The sequence below is a fragment of the Megachile rotundata genome, chromosome 7, assembly GCF_050947335.1.
Source record: "Megachile rotundata isolate GNS110a chromosome 7, iyMegRotu1, whole genome shotgun sequence".
NCBI classification, from domain to species: Eukaryota; Metazoa; Arthropoda; class Insecta; order Hymenoptera; family Megachilidae; genus Megachile; species Megachile rotundata.
The window spans coordinates 2,763,363-2,783,967 of NC_134989.1; the positions used below are offsets into that span (position 1 = coordinate 2,763,363).

Sequence of the window (20,605 nt, forward strand, 5' to 3'; positions counted from 1 at the left end):
TAAATATTATACTTAATAAAAAGAATTTATTTATAAGCATTCTCATAATTAAGAAAGACATATATGGTGTAGTTTTACAAAAAAGGTAGAGAAAAGAAAAGGAAGTTAACAAAATCAATGAATTCTGTTTTACTCATACATACATATAGTCTACAAAGCTCATAAGTAAAAATGAGTCTAACAAAATCTATTTTCCTTTCTACAAGAAAAGACATAAATCTTTAATTCCAAATACTGTAATTACAATATATCTCTTTCTGAATGCTTCATTTTGTGTACTAAGTATTTTAATCTATAAATTAAATTTACTGCGCAGCTCTATTTTAAAAAGAAAATATCTGTGCCTTTCGCCAATTAAACGACGTACTGCTGTTGTGTTTAAAGTGAAAATTTATCAAACGAAATACGATAAAGTGTATTACGTGTAACAGTAATACTAACTTGCATATCGCCGATTATATAAAAACTTGACGACTGGTCCTGCTAACGTCGAAGTCTTCTATACTCAGCAACATACTAGCGGACTTAAGAGCGCCGTTATCGACAAGATCACCCATGTACAGGTTGTTTGCATTGTGGTTACCCATTGCACTCGATGCAGCACTGCTGTATGCGCTCGAGGTGTTTTGCACTGATGCAACATCGGTAGTCCTTTGTACCAACCATTTGTTTGTCATGCTCGAGGTATCCGCTTCAGGAGACATGTCGAATCTGATGTCACTGAAACATAATAGACGTGCGTTCATTCACCAACAAACTAAACGGGGCATTATCGTCTAACGGTAATTCAATATTAACGAATATTACTTCATTATACGAAGTGTTAAATAAATATACCAACCTCCTTTGTTTTTATTAATCTAAGTTTTTGACTAAAAATTGTGTAAATAATGAATTGTATAAAAAAATTGCGTATTAATATAAATATTCAGCTGATTTTCATGAAAACTAATTTTCAAGCGTTCAAGAAAAACTAAAATATTGATTTTTCCCTGTTACTACCCCTTTCGGTTGAAATAGGGGATTAAAACTTAAAGATGTTTTTTGGATATCCTGCCGAATGACCTATTGCTAGTATCATTTAGCTCGGGGACTCATTCATCGACCTTAATCAGTTATATCCTTTAATTGGATCTTCATACATTCCGTGGCGTACCGTTTTTTAACCGACTTTGAAAAAGGAGAAGGTTACTCAATTCGATCAGTATATATATGTATTTTTTTTTTTTTTTTTTTCTATGTATGTTCGCGCATTACGCCTAGCTGGATGGACCGATCGGAATGAAACCTTTTGCATATGGAAGGTGCTGACTCCCCATTGGTACCATTATCAAAAAATTTTTCATTTTTTAATTGCAAAGTATTGTTATTGCAAGACAACCGGCAACTTTTGAAATAAACATTTCTCGATTTTAGTGCGCTTTCAATATCTTATCATGGACATGGTTCTGAACAATTTTGTTCATATTCAAATTTCACGGAAATGTTTAGTTTTCGAGATATTAGCGAAAATTGTTATTAACTTTTGAAATCAACTTCGAACGATTTTAATGTCCTTTTAATATGTTGTCAGGGGCATGGTTCTGGACAACCTTTTCATTATGCATAATTAACGGAAAGCTTCAGTTTTCAAGATATTAGTGAAAAAAGAAATTGGAAAACGAATATCCATGTTGTCTTTTACTTAATTATGTTCATGGCATTTACGCAGACAAAAAAAAGCCCGGAAGTACTGTCTCACAGTATCCTATACAATTCTCCCCATTCCACTAAAAAGCGTGAAATAAAATAATTTTCAGAAAAAAAATACACCAACTTCGAAGTACACTAAAAAGTATAAAATAATTTCTATTTCCTAATGAAGTAATTTCTATTTCATTGAATCATACAATTACGTCACAGATATGAATGAAACCTATTTACTCGTTAGGTAGTATATTAAATACATTTCAACTTTTTCGGAGGCGGCGCAAAATTAAAAATACCTCAGTAAACGTTGCTGCCAATAACCAATTGATTGTGGTATGGCGTATTGGAAATTAATAAATCCTGAGAAGAATACGAACCATTATAGATATATCTGGTAATATACGTAAATGTAACGACTGCATCTTCATTTCGCAACGTTTCTGATATAAATGAAATTGAATTGACTTCGTTCGCATGTGGAAGCCATGGATCTAAGAACCTATAAACGGAGCCCACGACGCGGGAATTACCAAATTTGCGGCAGATGGGCTCTATCTTTATAGCATATATCGAGTCTTTCCGTCGCATACTCTATGAATCTATCCCTTTACGGACTACCGCCGCATATATGCGTTCTGCGTAAATCATCAAATTGGCCGAAGAACTCATATATGCGTTTGGCGAAAACAATTGATTGAGCCGAGAAACGCGTACATGTGTGCATGCACGTAAATCTGTGCATGTACATATAATATGTCCAGAATTTGACTTGGAGTGCTATGAACGAAAACCGCGTTTAAGCAGAAACATGCGCTGGCAATTTTTAATGACTATCCTGGCAGGAGCTCGGCCCCGCGGTACGGTTCACTTCGAACCGTCCCGTCCGCAAAGGGCTAGATAGACCATAGTTACATTCTATACGCACTAACACCTACTTCGCGGCGTGCTGCCGAGTTATATGTATAGAAAAAGAAATAGCTATACAAGCATTGCCTATGTTCGGCTGTCCAAAGGTTGACATGTTCAAGAAAAGCTTTTAATTTTGCGCCGCCCCCGAAAAGGTTGAAATGTATTTAATATACTACCTAACGAGTAAATAGATTTCATTCATATCTGTTACGTAATTGTATGATTCAATGAAATAGAAATTACTTCATTAGGAAATAGAAATTATTTTATACTTTTTAGTGCTTTTCGAAGTCGGTGTATTTTTTTTCTGAAAATTATTTTTCTTAGTCCGCGTGGGGTAATTCGATCCACACCTTTTCCAATTAAATAACGTTATTCTTGACATACTCGTTACAATTTTTTAATAATAATCATAATTAGAAAGGGGCTATAATAAACGCAGTATACATGAGATTAAGATGCCTATATTTGACTTTATAATTAATTTTTAAAGAATTCTTCATTTTTCAATGAGAATTCCAAACGGTCATTAAGAAAGTTTGTGTGGGACATATAATGTGTTAAAGACTGAAAACAAGTATGATATCGATTTCGATTTTTGAAATTGTAATATTAAATAAAATTATATATCTGTTGTGAATATAACCTGACCTACTCACAGCGATTAAAAAAAAGGATTCGATGTTTATATAGCTTATACTACTCACCGAGAAGCGTAAAAAATGTATAATCAATATAGACCCTAAAACTAATCATTTTTATCTAAAATTAACTTTTATTATTTAATATCGTTCTAACTTATGATTGCACCATTTTATTTCCGATACAGAGAAATATCAAGGTTATAAACATAAGATTATTATGTATTAATATCAATAAAATTACTTATTACTACTGTTCTATGTCACATATATGATTCCCTTTACAACACAGTTAATACACGTCATAGACATGCTTATAAATATTCACATTAGGTAATCGGTATACAGTATTGTTCGTACAATGAACGAATTTGGGTGTGACCCAAAAGTAACGAGACTGGTCCAATAAATCATTGTACCTGTAGAATCAGTTCTCTGTGACATTATCACTTTCAAAGTAGTCCCCTTCAGCATTCACACACTTATGCATTCGGCGCTGCCATTGCTGGTAACAATTCTGGAACGAAGATTTTGGAAGTCCTTTCGGAAGATTCTCCGTTTTTGCCTGAACCTCTTCAACTGAGGTGAAATGGGTTCCCTTTAAGCAAAATTTAACTTTAGGAAATAAAAAAAAGTCGCATGGATCCAAATTAGGTGAATAAGGAGGATGCCCCATCACAGTAATATTTTTGCTAGTCAGAAACTGCTTGACAGACAGTGCCGTGTGAGCGGGTGCATCATCCTGGTGCAACAGCCATCCATCGCTCCACAACTGTGGCCTTTTTTCCCTAATTTTTTCACTAAATCTTTTTAGTACTTTAATGTAATAGTGTTGGTTAACAGTCTGATCACTGGGAAACCACTCAATCATTGCAATTCCATTAATGTCGAATTTTGATTTTGACATGCGTGCTTTTTTGGGTTTTGGGGATCCTGAAGATTTCCACTGCATCGACTAGCGCTTACTTTGTGGGTCATAGGCAAAAATCCATGTCTCATCACATGTTACAACATATTTCAACAAATTTTACAAGAAACTTGATGTTTATTCGCTGTTCGGTTTTTACGTTAGACATTTTTTCGGCAGAATGCAGTTGCACGTGTTCACTAAATAACGCAATACTTCCAAATGGTATGACCGATTCAATCGAAATTTGCAACATGGATAGAGGAGGTACATGGGATAATGCCACAAAAACAATTGCTGCCAATTCCATTGTTTTTTCAAGATACACACCGAGTCTCGTTTCTTTTGGATCACACCTCGTATTATAATCGATACCACAGTTTCCACTGTTACGGTTAATTTCGCATCTCCGGACCAAAGCACAACACACATACATATGTATATGTATATACATGTATATTTATATGTATAATAGTATATACATATGTATAATATTATAATATAATCTTGTGGTTACAAAACTGAACTAATACAAAGCCCTAAAAAATGTACTTACACTTTGACTGGCTATTACACACGTATTTAACTTTGATTAAGATGTTACCTAATATATTTACAGTCTAATAGAATAAATTAACAAATGGCACTGAGTTATTGAGTAGATTAGCCCTTCAGCAAGTTGTTTACACATTCGTGCGTGTTCGCAAATATTCAAGTCAGTGGATTTTATGAAAGACATCGAGTATTTCTTGCGTTGGACATAAAATAATACGATTATGAATTTAAATTTTATTAAATAAGGAAAGTTGAGTTTACAGACAACGGGTTAGACTTAGTACCTATACTGATTTTACATTTCTCGGAGAGTACTATAAATAGAGTACTACAAGTATCGGATTTTTCAATTTTATCACCCCATCTAGATTTCAATTCAGGATTTTCATATGTTTTATACATGCCAATGTTATATATGAGCTGTTTATTTTGAAACTGATGCAAATCTACTTTAAGTTGAAATTATTTTTAACCGAATATATTATAATACAATTTAGCTCCGGTAAATTTTAGAAATACTGCAAATACTATGAAAAATTATAAATTCTACAATGTTAGTATATAGGCAACCTCAACATGAGTGATGATATATTACATGTGTGTCCAGGAACTGTTGATGATTTTTATTATCTACTTGCAAATAAGTTTTACTCCACTTTTTAATAAATACTCAACAAAGTCGACACGATTCTTGTTTTAGTAACGGTGCACAAAACCCTTTGACAATTTTCACTATTATGTTAAACCTAAGTACGAGTTGTGGTTTAGTTTATTAAAAGCAATATATGAGGGAACGCGAACATGGATGAACGTGCGAGTGAGAGAGTGCAATCGACGACAAGATTAGACATGTTTCGGACGTGTTCCTGTACGGACGTATTACGCAATTCTTTCTTGATTCATTGTTTATTATACTAAATTCATTATTCTTTATATTAAATTAATTATTTGCTAAAGCCGAGCCATTTCTCAATTAGACCATCCCTTCGATCCATTCCTACATATATGGCTTAGAATAATTGCAAGGAAAATTATAACGGTGATGCACCTGAATATAAAACGGGTAAGTAATAATAGGAAAATAAAAATATTTTTCTGACTAGTAATGTCACTCCAATAAAATCCTCATTTCCAAGGAATTTCATGATTTTTATTGTGCTAATAGAACTAACCATATTATTGATAATGAAAGAAGAATCTTGGAGTCTAGATCTGAATATAAAAATAATTCGGACTAAAATGACTCAACGAAATTAAGAAAAAGAATAACTGTACAACTGAAATATTATCCGTTTAAATAACGATTACAACAATTCATTAATTTTCAAAGTGAGGCAAGCCCATCTGGATGTAATAAAACCTTTATCTTTTTTAGCCAGCACTTTAAACACTATGGGGTAATAAATATATGTATATTATCTAACACCACAAAAATACAAAAAATTCGTCTGTTAGTGCGAACTAATATTTTTAAAATTACTGAAATGCAAAGCTTTCAATATCTGGCAATAACGGAAAATGAACTTACTCAATGGACGTACTTGTAATAATATTTTATTTAGCAGAAGAAATCGTATACTCAAGTATAATGTAAGGTTCTTTTGCCTGCACCTTAAGATGAAACTGAAAATTAAATCATGAAAATTGAACTTAAAAATTTTCAAACATCAAAATGCCTAAATTTCCAAACTCCGGAATTTTCAAGTTTCAAATTTCAAAATTTTTAGTTATAGATTTTTAATTTACAAAATATATAAATTTTTATGTTTCCAAAATCTTAAATTTCCGATTTTTCAAATTTTCAGTCTCCAATTTTGGAATTCCCAAAATTTCCAAAAGTTCAAATTTCTAAATGTCCGGAAGTCTAAATTTTTAAATCTGCAAATCTGCACAATTCCACTTGCATAACTTATCTAAAATTTCAAATTTTTAAAGCTATAAAATCTACAGCAATGATTAAATTTCCAATTTCTCTAATTTATCCAAGTTTCTAAATTCTTGAATTCTTAGCTTTTCAAACTACTCGATTTTCAAATCCTAAATTCGAAAATTTATAAATTTTCAAATCGTTAAAGCTTAAGGTCTCCAAAATTTTAAAATAAAAAATTTATCGAAAATTTATAATTTTGTAGATTACTAAATTCGGTAGTCTGTTAATTAAAAACTCTGAAAGTTTTCACATTCCTAAATTTTAACATTTATTAACTAAAATCTATTGAATATTATCTTTCTCGCGTGCGTTACCATATTATACGGTTAATCGCAAATAAGTAAAACCGCGGGTGTGAATTCGCGGGTACGGAAGTCCCGATATCAGCTCCATAACTGCTATATTATCTATAACTTTAAAATCGATAATCGTATTCGTTTTACAATGACTAAAAATTTTTATTGTATAATAATTCTACAATTACAGAATTATGCAAAGCCTACATTTCACAAAAGTTTCTTAATTTTTTTAATTTAAAATTTTTATCCTAAGGGTAATAGCGGTAGACTTTTTCATGAACCGATTATTTATTGTGTAACCAATGACGCGCATTTCGTCTTCGTAGTTTCTGTTCATAACCACTTGCGGTAACAATTTTTGCATAATTTTAACTATATCTATTATTTAAAAACAAGTTTATCTACGAGAGTAATATTTGAAAAATTATTAGTTTTCATAACTCAATAGAATTGATCCTTTCCATGGATATTCACAATTTTTTACAATAACAAGTTAGTCAATAACAAATAATTTGTATAACATTGTCATAACTCAAATAATAATTTAGCGCATTAGTTAAAAAGTTACTATCGTAAACTGTAAATAGGCACTTACTTTCAATCGGTAATAAAGATATTTATTGCGAATTTACATTATTTATGATCAACAGATTGCAAGACATGCACGAAATAATCCACTTTTAATGCAAATGTTAGTTCTAATTTACATTGCATGACAGTTCACAATGAAAAACTTAGAATGAATTATGAACAATACATAATTTTTTAGTAATGTGGAATGTATTTTTATTTAATAACAAATGGAAATTATTTTACTCACTTTAAATAATTATTTTCTCCAGGTTGTTGGTGATTCTGTCTAGAAATTGCGTTTTTACGAGAAGTAGGTTGCGAAAGAACCAGCTCGATCGTATCGGAAGAGCTTTGCAACATTTTCAGAGCCTCCTCATATCGTAGGTGCAATAAATTCTGTCCATTTATAGCCACGATACGATCACCTATGATCAATAAATTCCGCCAAATTAATGTGAACATCGTTGAAAATAGCACTTCAAGCTTACCTTTATTCACGTTTCCGGCCATATCGGCCGACCCTCCAACCGATACCGCCTGAACGTAAACGCCTCCATCGTTACCTTCCGTCACTTGCAAACCTATACTACCGCCATGCCCTCTTTCCAAATTGATAGTTTGCAGAATTCGTTCTTCAGCAAAAGATAACTCCTCAAGACGTGCCGCTAAAGAAGCGGACATCGATTCATCTTCGGTAACGTGGAACGTTTCGTCATCGGTACGAATGTCGGCATCTGTAGAAAATTTTTCACAATTCACATACGTCACTTTTCAGTATGGTTCTTCATGTCGTAATTTTTTAGTTATAAAATAACATTGTTAGTTGGACCTAACATTGGTATAACTATATCGACACACAAATTTCTGTAATTTATATCAATTTTATTTTAGAAAATTATCTTGACGTTTATCCTACAAAACTTCAAAGTATTAACAATTAAATTTTGCAACGCGATATTACAAAAATTATGACAATTTATGTGTAACGAAATTGTTGTATTCAATTTCAAATTTGCGTTTAATACTTTAATTATTAATTGTATAAATAAAATTAATGTACTAATAAAAATATGATGAATTTTATAATTAAGTTAAATTAATATATAATAGTTCATTTCTTAACCAAATTGAAAAATACTAAATTAGACAGTTATTTTAATAAAATGAAACATTTGCTTTTTAATTCGATTATTTTTACAAAAAATTTTATAAATTTTTATTTTAGGGAAGGCAGCTCCAATGACCTTGACATAATATTGTCAAGATCACCCACTTAAGTAACATTCGACAGGTTTTAACTGTAGCTCATTTTTTATTAAAAAAATTATTGGCATATAAAAACCAATAAATTTTTTCTAATTTCAATTATTTAAAATAATTATCTTCCTATTCTAGAATGGGCGAGGGGATTAGACATTTCCTCTGCACTGAAAAATAAGATACGACCATGTTGCAGTCTAATACTTCAAAAAGCTAAAAATGTTTGACATATTATAACATTCATATTGTATATAGAATCAGACAAATATTGAGCACCGCATACATACTCTAGTAAAGACCTCTGGCGTCTCTGCTAATTTTTATTGGTAATAACTTTTTAATAAAACACCAGCGAGGGCTAAAAACCGTTTTGGGGTCATTGAAGAGAGTGACCTTAACAACACCCCTAAAAGTAAACATTTACCAAAAGATTTTGTTCAATACATTTGTTCATTTTTAACACCATTTCGGTAAAAAAAAACTTTTAGTGTGTTTTGTACTCTTTTGCACACGAAAATAATTTCGTTAATATGAAGCTTATATCTTGTTTAGATACAAATAACGGAAAATCTAAATGATTTCCGAATATCTTAAAATATTAAAAATATTAAATGATAAGGTTACTAACTGAGCACATATGCTTCGGGTGGTGGAGATTCCGTAGATCTTGCAGACAGTGATTGAATCGACGATTCCGTGTCTGATTTTAGCGACAGGGATTCCATGTCGTCGGTAAGAGCGGTGTCTTTTTGAACGAGGCTGCTGTAGATCGCTCGTGTTCCCATTTTCACCCCTAAACGACGTGGTAAACTGGGTGTGCGATGACCACCTGTTTGCCTGGGTGTTCCGTAATTTGGTAAACTAGAGGTCTTCACCTACAAAATATAACATAACATTTATCACATGTTGCTCTCAATATTAGAATTAACACTAAAATTACAAAAGCGAAATTGATCATTTTACAAGTTCCTTATTTTAAATTGCAAAATCTGTTTAGACAGTTTTCTTGAAATCTATGTTGATTTTTATCAAGATAAAGAATTAAATTACATAATATTATTGATATGATAATATAGTTATCATCGCACTCATAAATACATGACATTAGTTATTAAAGTGTTGATTTATTTGAATACATTTAAAATTATTTCTAAAAGTCTGATATATTCTATGAAAACTAGTATTAATGACAAATATTTAGTAACATAGCTATGAGAAGAAGTAAGCGAAAAAACTGAAAGATTCTACGCAAATGATCTGAATGTAGATATATGTACATTGTCAATCATCTCTTAGAGGGACCTTTAGATTTCATCCATTGTTTGTTATCTATTAAAAAGTTATAAAAGAAAATAAACTTATAGCACAGTGGTTAGACGGTAATAGAGTGCCCATGTTAAAATAGATTACAGTTTGGTTTGCATTAAGTTATGTTAGAATTAACTATTAATAGGTATAATTTCTAATAATTTCTAACAAATAATAAGTAACAGTTACAGCCTTTTGAAAATCACTCAGGAAAAAACCTAGTTAACACATAGGAAGGACAATGTTACAGAAAGTATTTCACTATAATACAAACATTACGCTATAGGTTTCATTTTCTCAAAACAACCGCAGGATATTACTTTAAGTCATGACCTTGACATTATATTGAAATATGATAGATTTAAAAAATGATCGAAATCGTTTATGAAACATACACATATATTAAAGTTTATAATTGGCCATAAAAGTAAAAAAATTTATTTACCTTGTGTAATGACTTCTTCACATCCGACACATCCCACACCTCTTCAGGAACAGGAAACTTGTTTTTCCTGGAAATCCCAACCTTGTTGATTGCCGCATACAGTTCTTCAGGATTATCAGGCTTCTCCAGTTGATCCATGTCATTCGACGACATAATTTTTGGAAGCGAGTAACCGCATTCAGTTTCCGTATCCAATTCTATTCGTGGACAATTATAAAGTTTACCATCGCTCTTGATTGCTTGTTCATCCAGGGAAAGTGGTTCGTTGGATGTCGTTAAGCTTCTCTCAGATTCATCTTCCGTGTCACGAGATTCGCCTTCTGGTTCTAATCGAACGTTCACTTGCGCGTAAAGTGCGTCTTCTTCCGATGAGTACAGGCCAGACTCACAAACATTATCCTTCGTCTTTGGAATCGCGTTTACATCTTTTTGCGGGTTTTCATTCTCTTTGTTTTGATACTCTTCCAACTGCATGGCGTAACTTGGTCTCAGCTGCACGTTCTTCACGGTGTTGGCTATGGCTATTTTTGTTTTACTGTCGTGGGATTTCGTCTTTGACGGCGATGGCTTTGCCTCCATTGTTGTGGGTACTCCAAATTCTGAAACGTATTCATCAGATCTTGTGTATCTGGTATTCAAATATCTAAATTGTCACTTTAACTTCAGTTACAATAGACTCGCTTTATATTGATATGTTTTATGATTTATTATCAAGTTTAGTGGCGTTTACAAATTGATTTTAACATTAAGTAAACATTTCATTTTCATATCATTTGTTTGAAATAATCAACTCATTTCTGGGAACTAACTTGGAGATCTTTCCCGTGGAATACAATAAAGTAGTATTTAATAATAAAATTGTACAATTAATTTATTATTTTTTATTTTAGAAATAGCATAAAAAGAGTAACTGCATTATGTTTAAAATTTAAATGATACATATCCAAATAATTTTTTACTCGAATTAATTGAGTTGTTCAAACAGTAAAATATCTACACTATAACGTTGATATGAGATAAGCCATTATTTTATTTGAATGAATCTGCTTTACTAATTTAAAAAATTTGTATTTCTGGTACGGTTGTTAACTTCGGTATAAAAGGACTACAAAATATTTGAAATGTTATTTAAATAAACATTAACTGAAATACAAAATAAAACTTTGTTTTATTTCATAGCCAAATAATTAAATAATTTAGAAACCTGAATTTAGAAAAATGCTGTTTAAATAAAATAGTACATAGTTTGGACTATTTGAAATAACACCTAGCCAAATAAAGTAGTATATTTTTGAAAAAATTAGTACAAACCATAGTATTCGAATAATACCCAAGAGTAATATAAAGTCTTATGCTTAGTGGAATGAATTTTTATTTAAAAATTGTCTAGTTTGGAAATGAATATATTAATTTAAAAGTTAATTTAAAAATTAACATATTTCAAGTAAATTAGTTAATTTAAAAATTAACATATTTCAAGTAAATTAGTTTACTTAAATATTCGGTAAATTAAAGTTTAATTATTTATCTCTATCGTTTTCAAGTAACCAATCGGCTTATTAACCCCTTGGCTACTGTGGGCGCCTATAGGCGCTTAGAAATTTTGTGTTTGTATTACTGAGAGCACCTGTAGGCGCCCACTTTTATACCAACAGAGTTTTTTCCTAGCGATTAAAAAGTTTTTATAAAAAAGAGTTATGACGGCGTGTTATAACATTTATCATTTGTATTATCCTTTGTACATAAAGGAAGGATAAAAAACTGTATAGAAAGGCTTTAGCTTTGCTTTTTATAAATAAGAATATCTGACTTTTTATTATAATAAATAAGACCATAATCACATTTCTCAGAAAAAATCACCGTAGCGAAAGAGTTAAATTGCAATTCTACATTCAACAAAATCAATTTTTATTTAATAATGCACATAGCTTAAATATTTATGTACTGTATGCAAAATTAATATCTTCAAATCAAGTTTATCTAATCAAGCTTAATTTAGTCGAGCTTTTCTTATAATCGATTATCAATATTTAATGCCTTATTTTATTTGAAAAAGCAGAAACAAAGTTTAAACTTGAGACGCACCTTTCGCGAGTCCCTGAAGCGAAGTGAGCTCCGAACGCAGCGTTAAAAAGAACTGGTGGTGTAAAGAGGTAAGCTTGAAAGCGAAGTAACTTCTGAAAAATAAAAATGCTCTTCGATTCTAAACTTCTATGATATTTAATACAATATATTAAATATTCTTTTAAATTCTATTCGAAAGCAAGAAACTCGAACATTTGGCGTGGATACCATTTCACATTTATTCGTTTCGTTGTATTTATTTACAAACTTCTTCCTTGTAGAAATTTAAATGCATCAAATAAAACGCTTCACAGATAATGTTTCAATACCTTCCATATTTATAAAAATTCTATATAAGTCTTGCTGAACTATGATTTAAGTGGTGTAATTTCAAAACTGTCTACGTGCACTGTATTTGAAATATTTATGGATTTAACTTTTGAATATTTAAGGTGAAAATTTACATGCATACTTAATAACACAATGCTTAGGATTTAATAATACAGTAATAGTACATTGATTAAACTTATTATACAAAAATTTAAAAACATAATTTCTATCATTTCTAAAGTATTAATCTGCTACTTATGGCAATACCGTACATCACCATTAGTATACAATTAAATTATGTTACATGACAATCATTTTATTATAAAATTATAAATGTAAGATATATTTAGAAAAAAATGATATATATAAATATTTCTTTAGGAAAATATTTAGCTAGTTCTATCTATTTCATATATGACGATTTGCTAGATTAATTGTGAAGCATTTGAGATGAAACGGGATGGATAAAGCAACTCCTGAAATTGAATTTAGTGTAAACAGAATACTTGTGGATAATAATCCTGATTTTTAATGCCTGATTTCAAACGGATAAAGTTAAATATAAAGCTGGTTTGTGTTATATCAGATATTAATTGTACCATTAATTACCCGACTAGCAGTTCAATAAATTTAAATTTGATTTCAATTAATTTATATTATATTAGATTTCAATTACTTTACGATGACTGGCCAACAATTAGACAAGTAGACGAATAAAAACTTGAATCGAACTCGAATCCAATTAATTATAAAATGTAGACCAAATATACTTTAAACCTAACACACAAAGTAGTACAAACTTATCTCAAATATCACAAATTCGATATGAAAGATGTCTCTGACTAAAACATCAAGAGTATATAAAGACCAATAAATTAAGAAAACTAGTCCTTTAGAGATTATGTTTGCTCCATTTTGCGAAAGTCGCAAAAGGGGAACAAAAAATTTTTTATTTACATTTGTCATTTATTTATATAAGTTATCATTTACTTAATAAAGGTGCTACTCAATACGACTTTTAATAGCAATGCAAGAATTCTATATGACATTATAGGAAGTGAAAGAATATTTATAGGTACTTCAAGGAAAAGTCTAATGAAAGCTAAGTGAGAACCAAGGATGAAGTTAGAGAAAATGCAATGAGAATCTAGGGAGAGCCTATGCCAGACACTCCTTCTCTTACATTCTCTTGTATCCAAGGAATATCTACATTTCATCCAAATATTCATATTAACAATTTCATTTTACCTAATCCGTTTCTTACTTTCGAATAGTACTCAATGACAGAAAAACTTAGTCAACTATAAAAGAATTCAACTCACTTTCGATGATCCATTCTCAGTTTAAATTTACACCGTTTTCCATTTACTTTGCTATACACGACGAGGCAACTCTTGCTGTAACTCAGTGTTTGAATATCTTTCCACTGAAACTGTGCCAGCTCAATTCTTTCTCTCGGTTCGCCGCCTCTCTCGAAGAGCTTCAAACCCTGCGCATGTATAGCCAGCCATACATTACTTTCCGTCTTCTTCTTTCCACTCTTACCAGTCTTTCCGCCGTGATACAAGTTATTATTGTTGTTCGCATTATTAATGTTATTATTGTTGTTACATGCATCTACGCGACACTTGGACGATTTCTGGGCCGAGTATATATCCGTCGAGGTGGCACTCTTCATCAAACCACCCAGGTTTTTCCCCTCGTACGAAATCTTTGGGATATTTTCGCAGGAACCTAATCGTGTTATCTCGACTCTACCACGCAGCGGATATTCTTGTTGCTTATTCTGAGAGTAAATGTTTTCTGGACCGGCGGGGGTATCGCGATTATCGCTAGTTTTCCTTCTTCTTTGTTGGGCCATCACTTTTTCCAATTCCTTCGAATCCACGGTTGCTATATAGTAATGAGACCCATAATCTGGTAATGTTTGCGCGTGAGTTATGAACATTTCTTCGGCTTTGTTCGAATCTAAACCACGTCTGTCACGGTGAGCTTGATGGAGTCGAGCACGAAGTGCTTCCGCCCCTCCGTTATTGATTTGCGATTGATGTTGATCCATATTTAAGATAAGAGACTCGGGAATATAGTGCTCAAGAAGGAAGTAATCACCGCAGCCGTGTTCCTGAAGCAAAAGCAAAATGTAAATAGTTATTTCGTCAAGAGCGTAGGATTTAAACGTATCAGTTTTGGAGGATAGAAAACTGGTAATACTTGTGAGAGGGTTAGAATTGTATTTTCGTATATGTTATACACTGCTCAAAAGAAATATGGCATAGAAAAATTTTAGGCAAAAATTGGCCAAATTCGACTGATGATAACTCCGTGAAAAATCATCGCAAAGTTATGCTCTTTTTTTTAAATTAAAGCTTGAGATCTCTACTTTAAGACCCTGTAGTTTGATTTTAGATTTGATGCATCCCTACCACAATAACACCGTAAATGTGAGGTCATGTTTGCAATATTGAAAATTACAAAGTTTGACGAAATGCATGGACTTGCCACATTTTTTTGGGGCGATACTGTTTACAGCAGCAGAAAGTACAAACCTTTATCTTTAATTTCCAGTATGTGAAAAACCGCTACCATTTTTTTCTGCAAAGATACAGAACTTTAAAGAAACCCTTGCATTTATGGCATATACCGCCGCCATTAACAAGACAACCTACCAATCTGTAAGATCTATCGCAAGTCTTAACTGAAATTTGGAATGACATTCCACAGGAAGAAATTAGGGCTTGCATTAACATGAGTAATCGACTGCAAGGGATAATTCAACAACGCGGTGAAAACACGCGTTATTAGAATTCAAACATACAGACACACAGATACTCACACACAAATACACACAAAGAAAGGCTCTTGTCAGAGGCATATGATGCGCAAAATCTGTCCAGCAACCTCTCCGAGGTGCATATCGGGTAATGCTAATGGCGGCGGTATATGCCATAAATGCAAGGGTTTCTTTAAAGTTCTGTATCTTTGCAGAAAAAAATGGTAGCGGTTTTTCACATACTGGAAATTAAAGATAAAGGTTTGTACTTTCTGCTGCTGTAAACAGTATCGCCCCAAAAAAATGTGGCAAGTCCATGCATTTCGTCAAACTTTGTAATTTTCAATATTGCAAACATGACCTCACATTTACGGTGTTATTGTGGTAGGGATGCATCAAATCTAAAATCAAACTACAGGGTCTTAAAGTAGAGATCTCAAGCTTTAATTTAAAAAAAAGAGCATAACTTTGCGATGATTTTTCACGGAGTTATCATCAGTCGAATTTGGCCAATTTTTGCCTAAAATTTTTCTATGCCATATTTCTTTTGAGCAGTGTATTAGATGGATTGGTGGAGATGTAAAATAAGGGTAACTGAGATAGAAAAAGGGCGTGATGGTTGATTTTTCAATTTGAAATTGTATATTTCTGTATTTTTAAGTTGTTAAATCTCTAAACTTCTAAAATACAATGATCTATGTTCTGTATATATAAAAGTCTACATAGTTATATTTATCATTTTTTTATTTAAAAATATCATGTTCTTAAATTCATTAACCACTACATTTCTACATTTCCAAATTGTCGAATTTCTAAAAAAATCCTTCAATCTTCAAATCTCTAAATTTTCAAAATTCAAAACTACAGAATTTTAAATTCATCTAATTTCTAAATTTAAAAATTGCTGAACTCCCAAATTTTCACATTTCTGAAGGACAAAGTATCCAAATTTTCAACACTCAAATTCTCAAATCACTCTAAACAATTCCAAATACTGCAAGCCTGAAATTTCTAAATTTTCAAACTTAAAGCAAAAATTCAACAATTTTCAATTATTCAAATTCTCAATTTCCGAATCTCTAAATGTCCAAATCCTCAAATTTCCATATCTTCAAAGCACCAAATCCCCAAATTTATAAATTCTCGAATTTCCAGAAACCCAAAACAGCCAATCTCCAAATTTACAAATCGCTAAAGCTCCAAATTCTTAAATTTCCAAATCTTCAAATTTACAAATTCTCAAATGTCCCTACCTTAAATTCCTATATGCCTGGGTCATTAAAAACTTGAATCCCCAAATACAAAAATTTTCAAATTTCTAAATTTCTAAATCTTTGAATTTATGAATTTCCAAATTTGAAACTTTAACTAACACCTGTATTTGTAAATTCATTGTTGGACATTTAATCAATCCATCATTGATAAAAAATGTACGCCAATGTGTTAAATGTACTTTGGTACAAAGAATTTCTGTATAATTCGATGCTAGAAATGGCGAATTCTTCTCAACTGTTACAATTATTTGTAAATATATAAGGCAATTATATAATCACTATTAGCCGTTCGAACATAATGACCCCTCTAATTTTAAATATAATCTTCCTATCACTTTTAGTTTACTGTAATTCTCAAGTATTAACATTTAAATAAACTAAAATGTAGCAAGTTATACAAAATGTAGCTAAAATAAATTATATTTTTCTTGATGATCGAATATTTATCTACATATCGTGCAACTTTGATTGTAGATGAGTGCAATTAATAAAAAATGAATTCATAAAAATAATAAACAATGCTATTAAAATTTTCTTGTCTGTTAATTGTATTAAGAGAAAATAAATGGGCAGGAAATGTAATGATGCTAAAAACGCGTCCATAAATTATAAATCCTTGACGCTCTAAAAATGTGTACTAACTAGAGCCTTTTAGTACTAATGAGCCCAATTATCATAAAAGCACCAAGGTATATCGACGCGACGGTTCCATAGTCGGTAACATAGATACCTCTTAATCTTTATTATTTTAATCGTATGACATTTATCATCAAGACCACCGCATTTTGAAAGTCCCGTAGAATTTTGCTATGCATCACATAATGAACCACTATGCCACATATGTAGTGACGTAGCAATTATTTCATGTGCATGGCGTCGAAAACCGTTCCAATCATTTCTTCGTGTAATACCACCATTGCCGTGATTATGTTCCCTAACTTTTTCAGACTATTGGTTACCTAATAAAATTACATATAGAATACTTATGTATTTTAACAATAAATGTTATTTATAACGTAAATATAATTGTATCTCATTTATGCTTATAAATAACGTTGACTGATAGTGTAATATCGTCCGACTTGATCCGGTTTAGCATAGTGCGGGGTGTCAGCGAGCGCGAGCACGCAATGTTTATAATAAAAATCTGAGGAATTGTAGGAGGCAATTAAATATATATATATATTACAAATGGATTATTAATGGATATATATATATATATATACACATTACAAATGGATTTGTAATAAAATTCTCTACACTTTTTGTCATTATACAAATTTGAATAAATTGTAAAATAAGGTTATGGAAAATTTTTTTGTTATAAATAAATTACATTTTACAATTTTTTTATAGAAGTTTTAATGTATCTCGTATGGTTTTCAAGATAGCCAAAAGGGGTTGAAACTTTAAGAGATCGTTTCACCCCTTAAACCCGCGTCTCAGCCGATAAAAAAAAATACGTGTCCCTTATTTTTGCCTGCTTAATAAACGTACGAAGTTTCATCAAAATCGGAGGGGGACACTTGCGTGCCTTTCCTTGTAAGTTTATTATTATACTTTTCTTAAATATTACATAGTCACTCATAAAATATGTGCCGGTGCAGCATTTTACTGGAAGAATTCCAAATATGGCTGTCTTGAAGTGCTTAAGCGTCTTCTTCAATGAAAACATTTTCTTAAAATACCTCGAAAATTAATAATTTTACTATTGTACACCAGGACTTTCTATTTAGATTGAGAGGACGTTGTAAAATGTAAAAAAGCATGCATATCCATTTGCAGAAACAATGCAATTGTTAAATGCATATGCATCACTGCACTTTAAAAAAGAACTTGGTTTCACGAATATAGTGCTCTTTGAACCATTCGTCATTCTCCTTTGACATTTTTCTGCATCGAGACTGGTAACGAAGTTATAATCTGATACAGTTATGTGCACGACCCTGTACAATAAAGTGTAAACCTTAACGAAAAAAATTAATTCCTCTACAACGTTTTGTTGTACACTGTGAAAATCCGCAGCTTGAATTTAGTTACTTTAATAAAGACAGAAAAATAGAAAAAAATTCTAGTTATTCGATTTTTTAATCTGAGTAAATTCCAAACTGTACAGCAAAAAATCAAGTAACAGAAACAGTTAGACAGTCCGGTACTATTATATAATGAGTTATTTATTATGAAAGTAGAGGAAGTACAATTTTTGTAAATTTTGTTTACATATTATTTTTACAGTTACTGAAGATGAAGGGATAGTTTATAACCGATCCGTTATTCCGAAGTAAACGAATTTATTCCATTTCCGTAATAAATAGTTAATATTATGACGCATTTAAACCTGATAATTACATATTCTAAAAACGACCGAATATTGTAAAAAATTTATAAATATACAAGAATGCATTTATGTCATAAACCATTTGCTAATATTTGCCCTTAATTTCTTCTTTTAAAATCAGGTAAAAATTGGAATCTGGCATGACAAATCATTTTACATATTCTGCGGAGTATGTAAAATACATACCTAAAATATAATAATAGAATTAATGTAAAAGTCAAGATAAACATAAAAATTTCATACTAAATATATCATGGTTTTCTTTATTCTGTATTACCTTTCCATAAACATTGGAAATATGTAATGTTTCTATCTTGACTTTTACATCAATTTTGTTATTACATTTAAGGTATATATATCTGATTAATGGGTTCTAACTCTCAGAAAATGTACGATAATTTAGTGAAACAATCTTTATTACCTACAAAATTTGAAAAAAAAAATGGAAAGAGAAGATACAATTAGTTGTTTCAATAATGTTTTCTAAAAACTCTCATCATTGCTAGAATTCATAATTCCTACTTTCTGCTAAACAATTATTTATTTTTTGTTAAATTACCAGGAAAATACTTTTCTATTATTGCAATAATTATGATAATAATTTTAAATAATTTGTACATTTTAGATTTAGAATGTAGTAAAACTAAATTTCCTGAAGATTTATGGATATTAGTAATAATAAAATAATTATTGGCAGTGAAAAATAATGTGGATGGAAAATAGTGCCTTTGTGTACTTACCGTAATTAATATTCTATAATGTAGTTATAAAATACAAGTCACATTACATAAAAAAAAAAAATAAAAAAAATCAATAAATTGAAATATGTATAGAATAAAGAATGACTCATTAAAAAACAGTATGAAAGTACGGAACGCAGTGCAATTTTGTTGCAATTATACTTTTGCAAATACCATTTGATTATTTTAACCTAATTTAACTCCCAACGAAAGAGTGACTAATTCATTTTCAACAATTAACGATTTACATTTTCACGAATTCAAAGTGACAATTAATCAATTTTTCGACAACAAGCTCGTTTTTCAATTGATATTTAATTTCATTTGCTCGTGAAAGCAATAAATCTTTCATTTACTCACATTCACGTTATAATTCCCGAATTCAGCTTGCAGAGCGAGACCAGTCAGATTAATTAACTCGTGATACGGGCATACCAGCTGTTGCTCCAATATACATCGTCGTATTTGTAGATACAGTAGGTGTTTCGATATCCAACTTCTAAACAAATGAACAATCAACGATTAATCAGTATTCAAAAGTTGTCTACATATAAAAACGTAACTTCGTTTTAC

At 31.0% G+C, this 20,605-nt stretch overlaps 1 protein-coding gene across 7 annotated transcripts in view; it reads right to left on the bottom strand.

The window, feature by feature from the left end:
* The window catches only part of LOC100878472 (uncharacterized), a 422,291-nt gene that overhangs the window by 14,298 nt on the left and 387,388 nt on the right, over positions 1–20,605 (bottom strand). For 6 of the 7 annotated variants that reach the window (XM_076533666.1, XM_076533669.1, XM_076533665.1 and 3 more), the window contains 8 exons: positions 20,393–20,531; positions 14,233–15,032; positions 12,602–12,693; positions 10,517–11,115; positions 9,392–9,638; positions 7,992–8,237; positions 7,751–7,928; positions 442–720 (listed from right to left, as the gene is read on the bottom strand). In XM_076533666.1, the coding sequence (XP_076389781.1) occupies positions 456–720; positions 7,751–7,928; positions 7,992–8,237; positions 9,392–9,638; positions 10,517–11,115; positions 12,602–12,693; positions 14,233–15,032; positions 20,393–20,531 (2,566 nt within the window). In that variant the 3' untranslated portion in view covers positions 442–455. Of the gene's footprint in view, positions 1–441; positions 721–3,506; positions 3,838–7,750; positions 7,929–7,991; positions 8,238–9,391; positions 9,639–10,516; positions 11,116–12,601; positions 12,694–14,232; positions 15,033–20,392; positions 20,532–20,605 lie in introns of those variants that run through there. The other variant, XM_076533671.1, reaches the window with a different exon arrangement.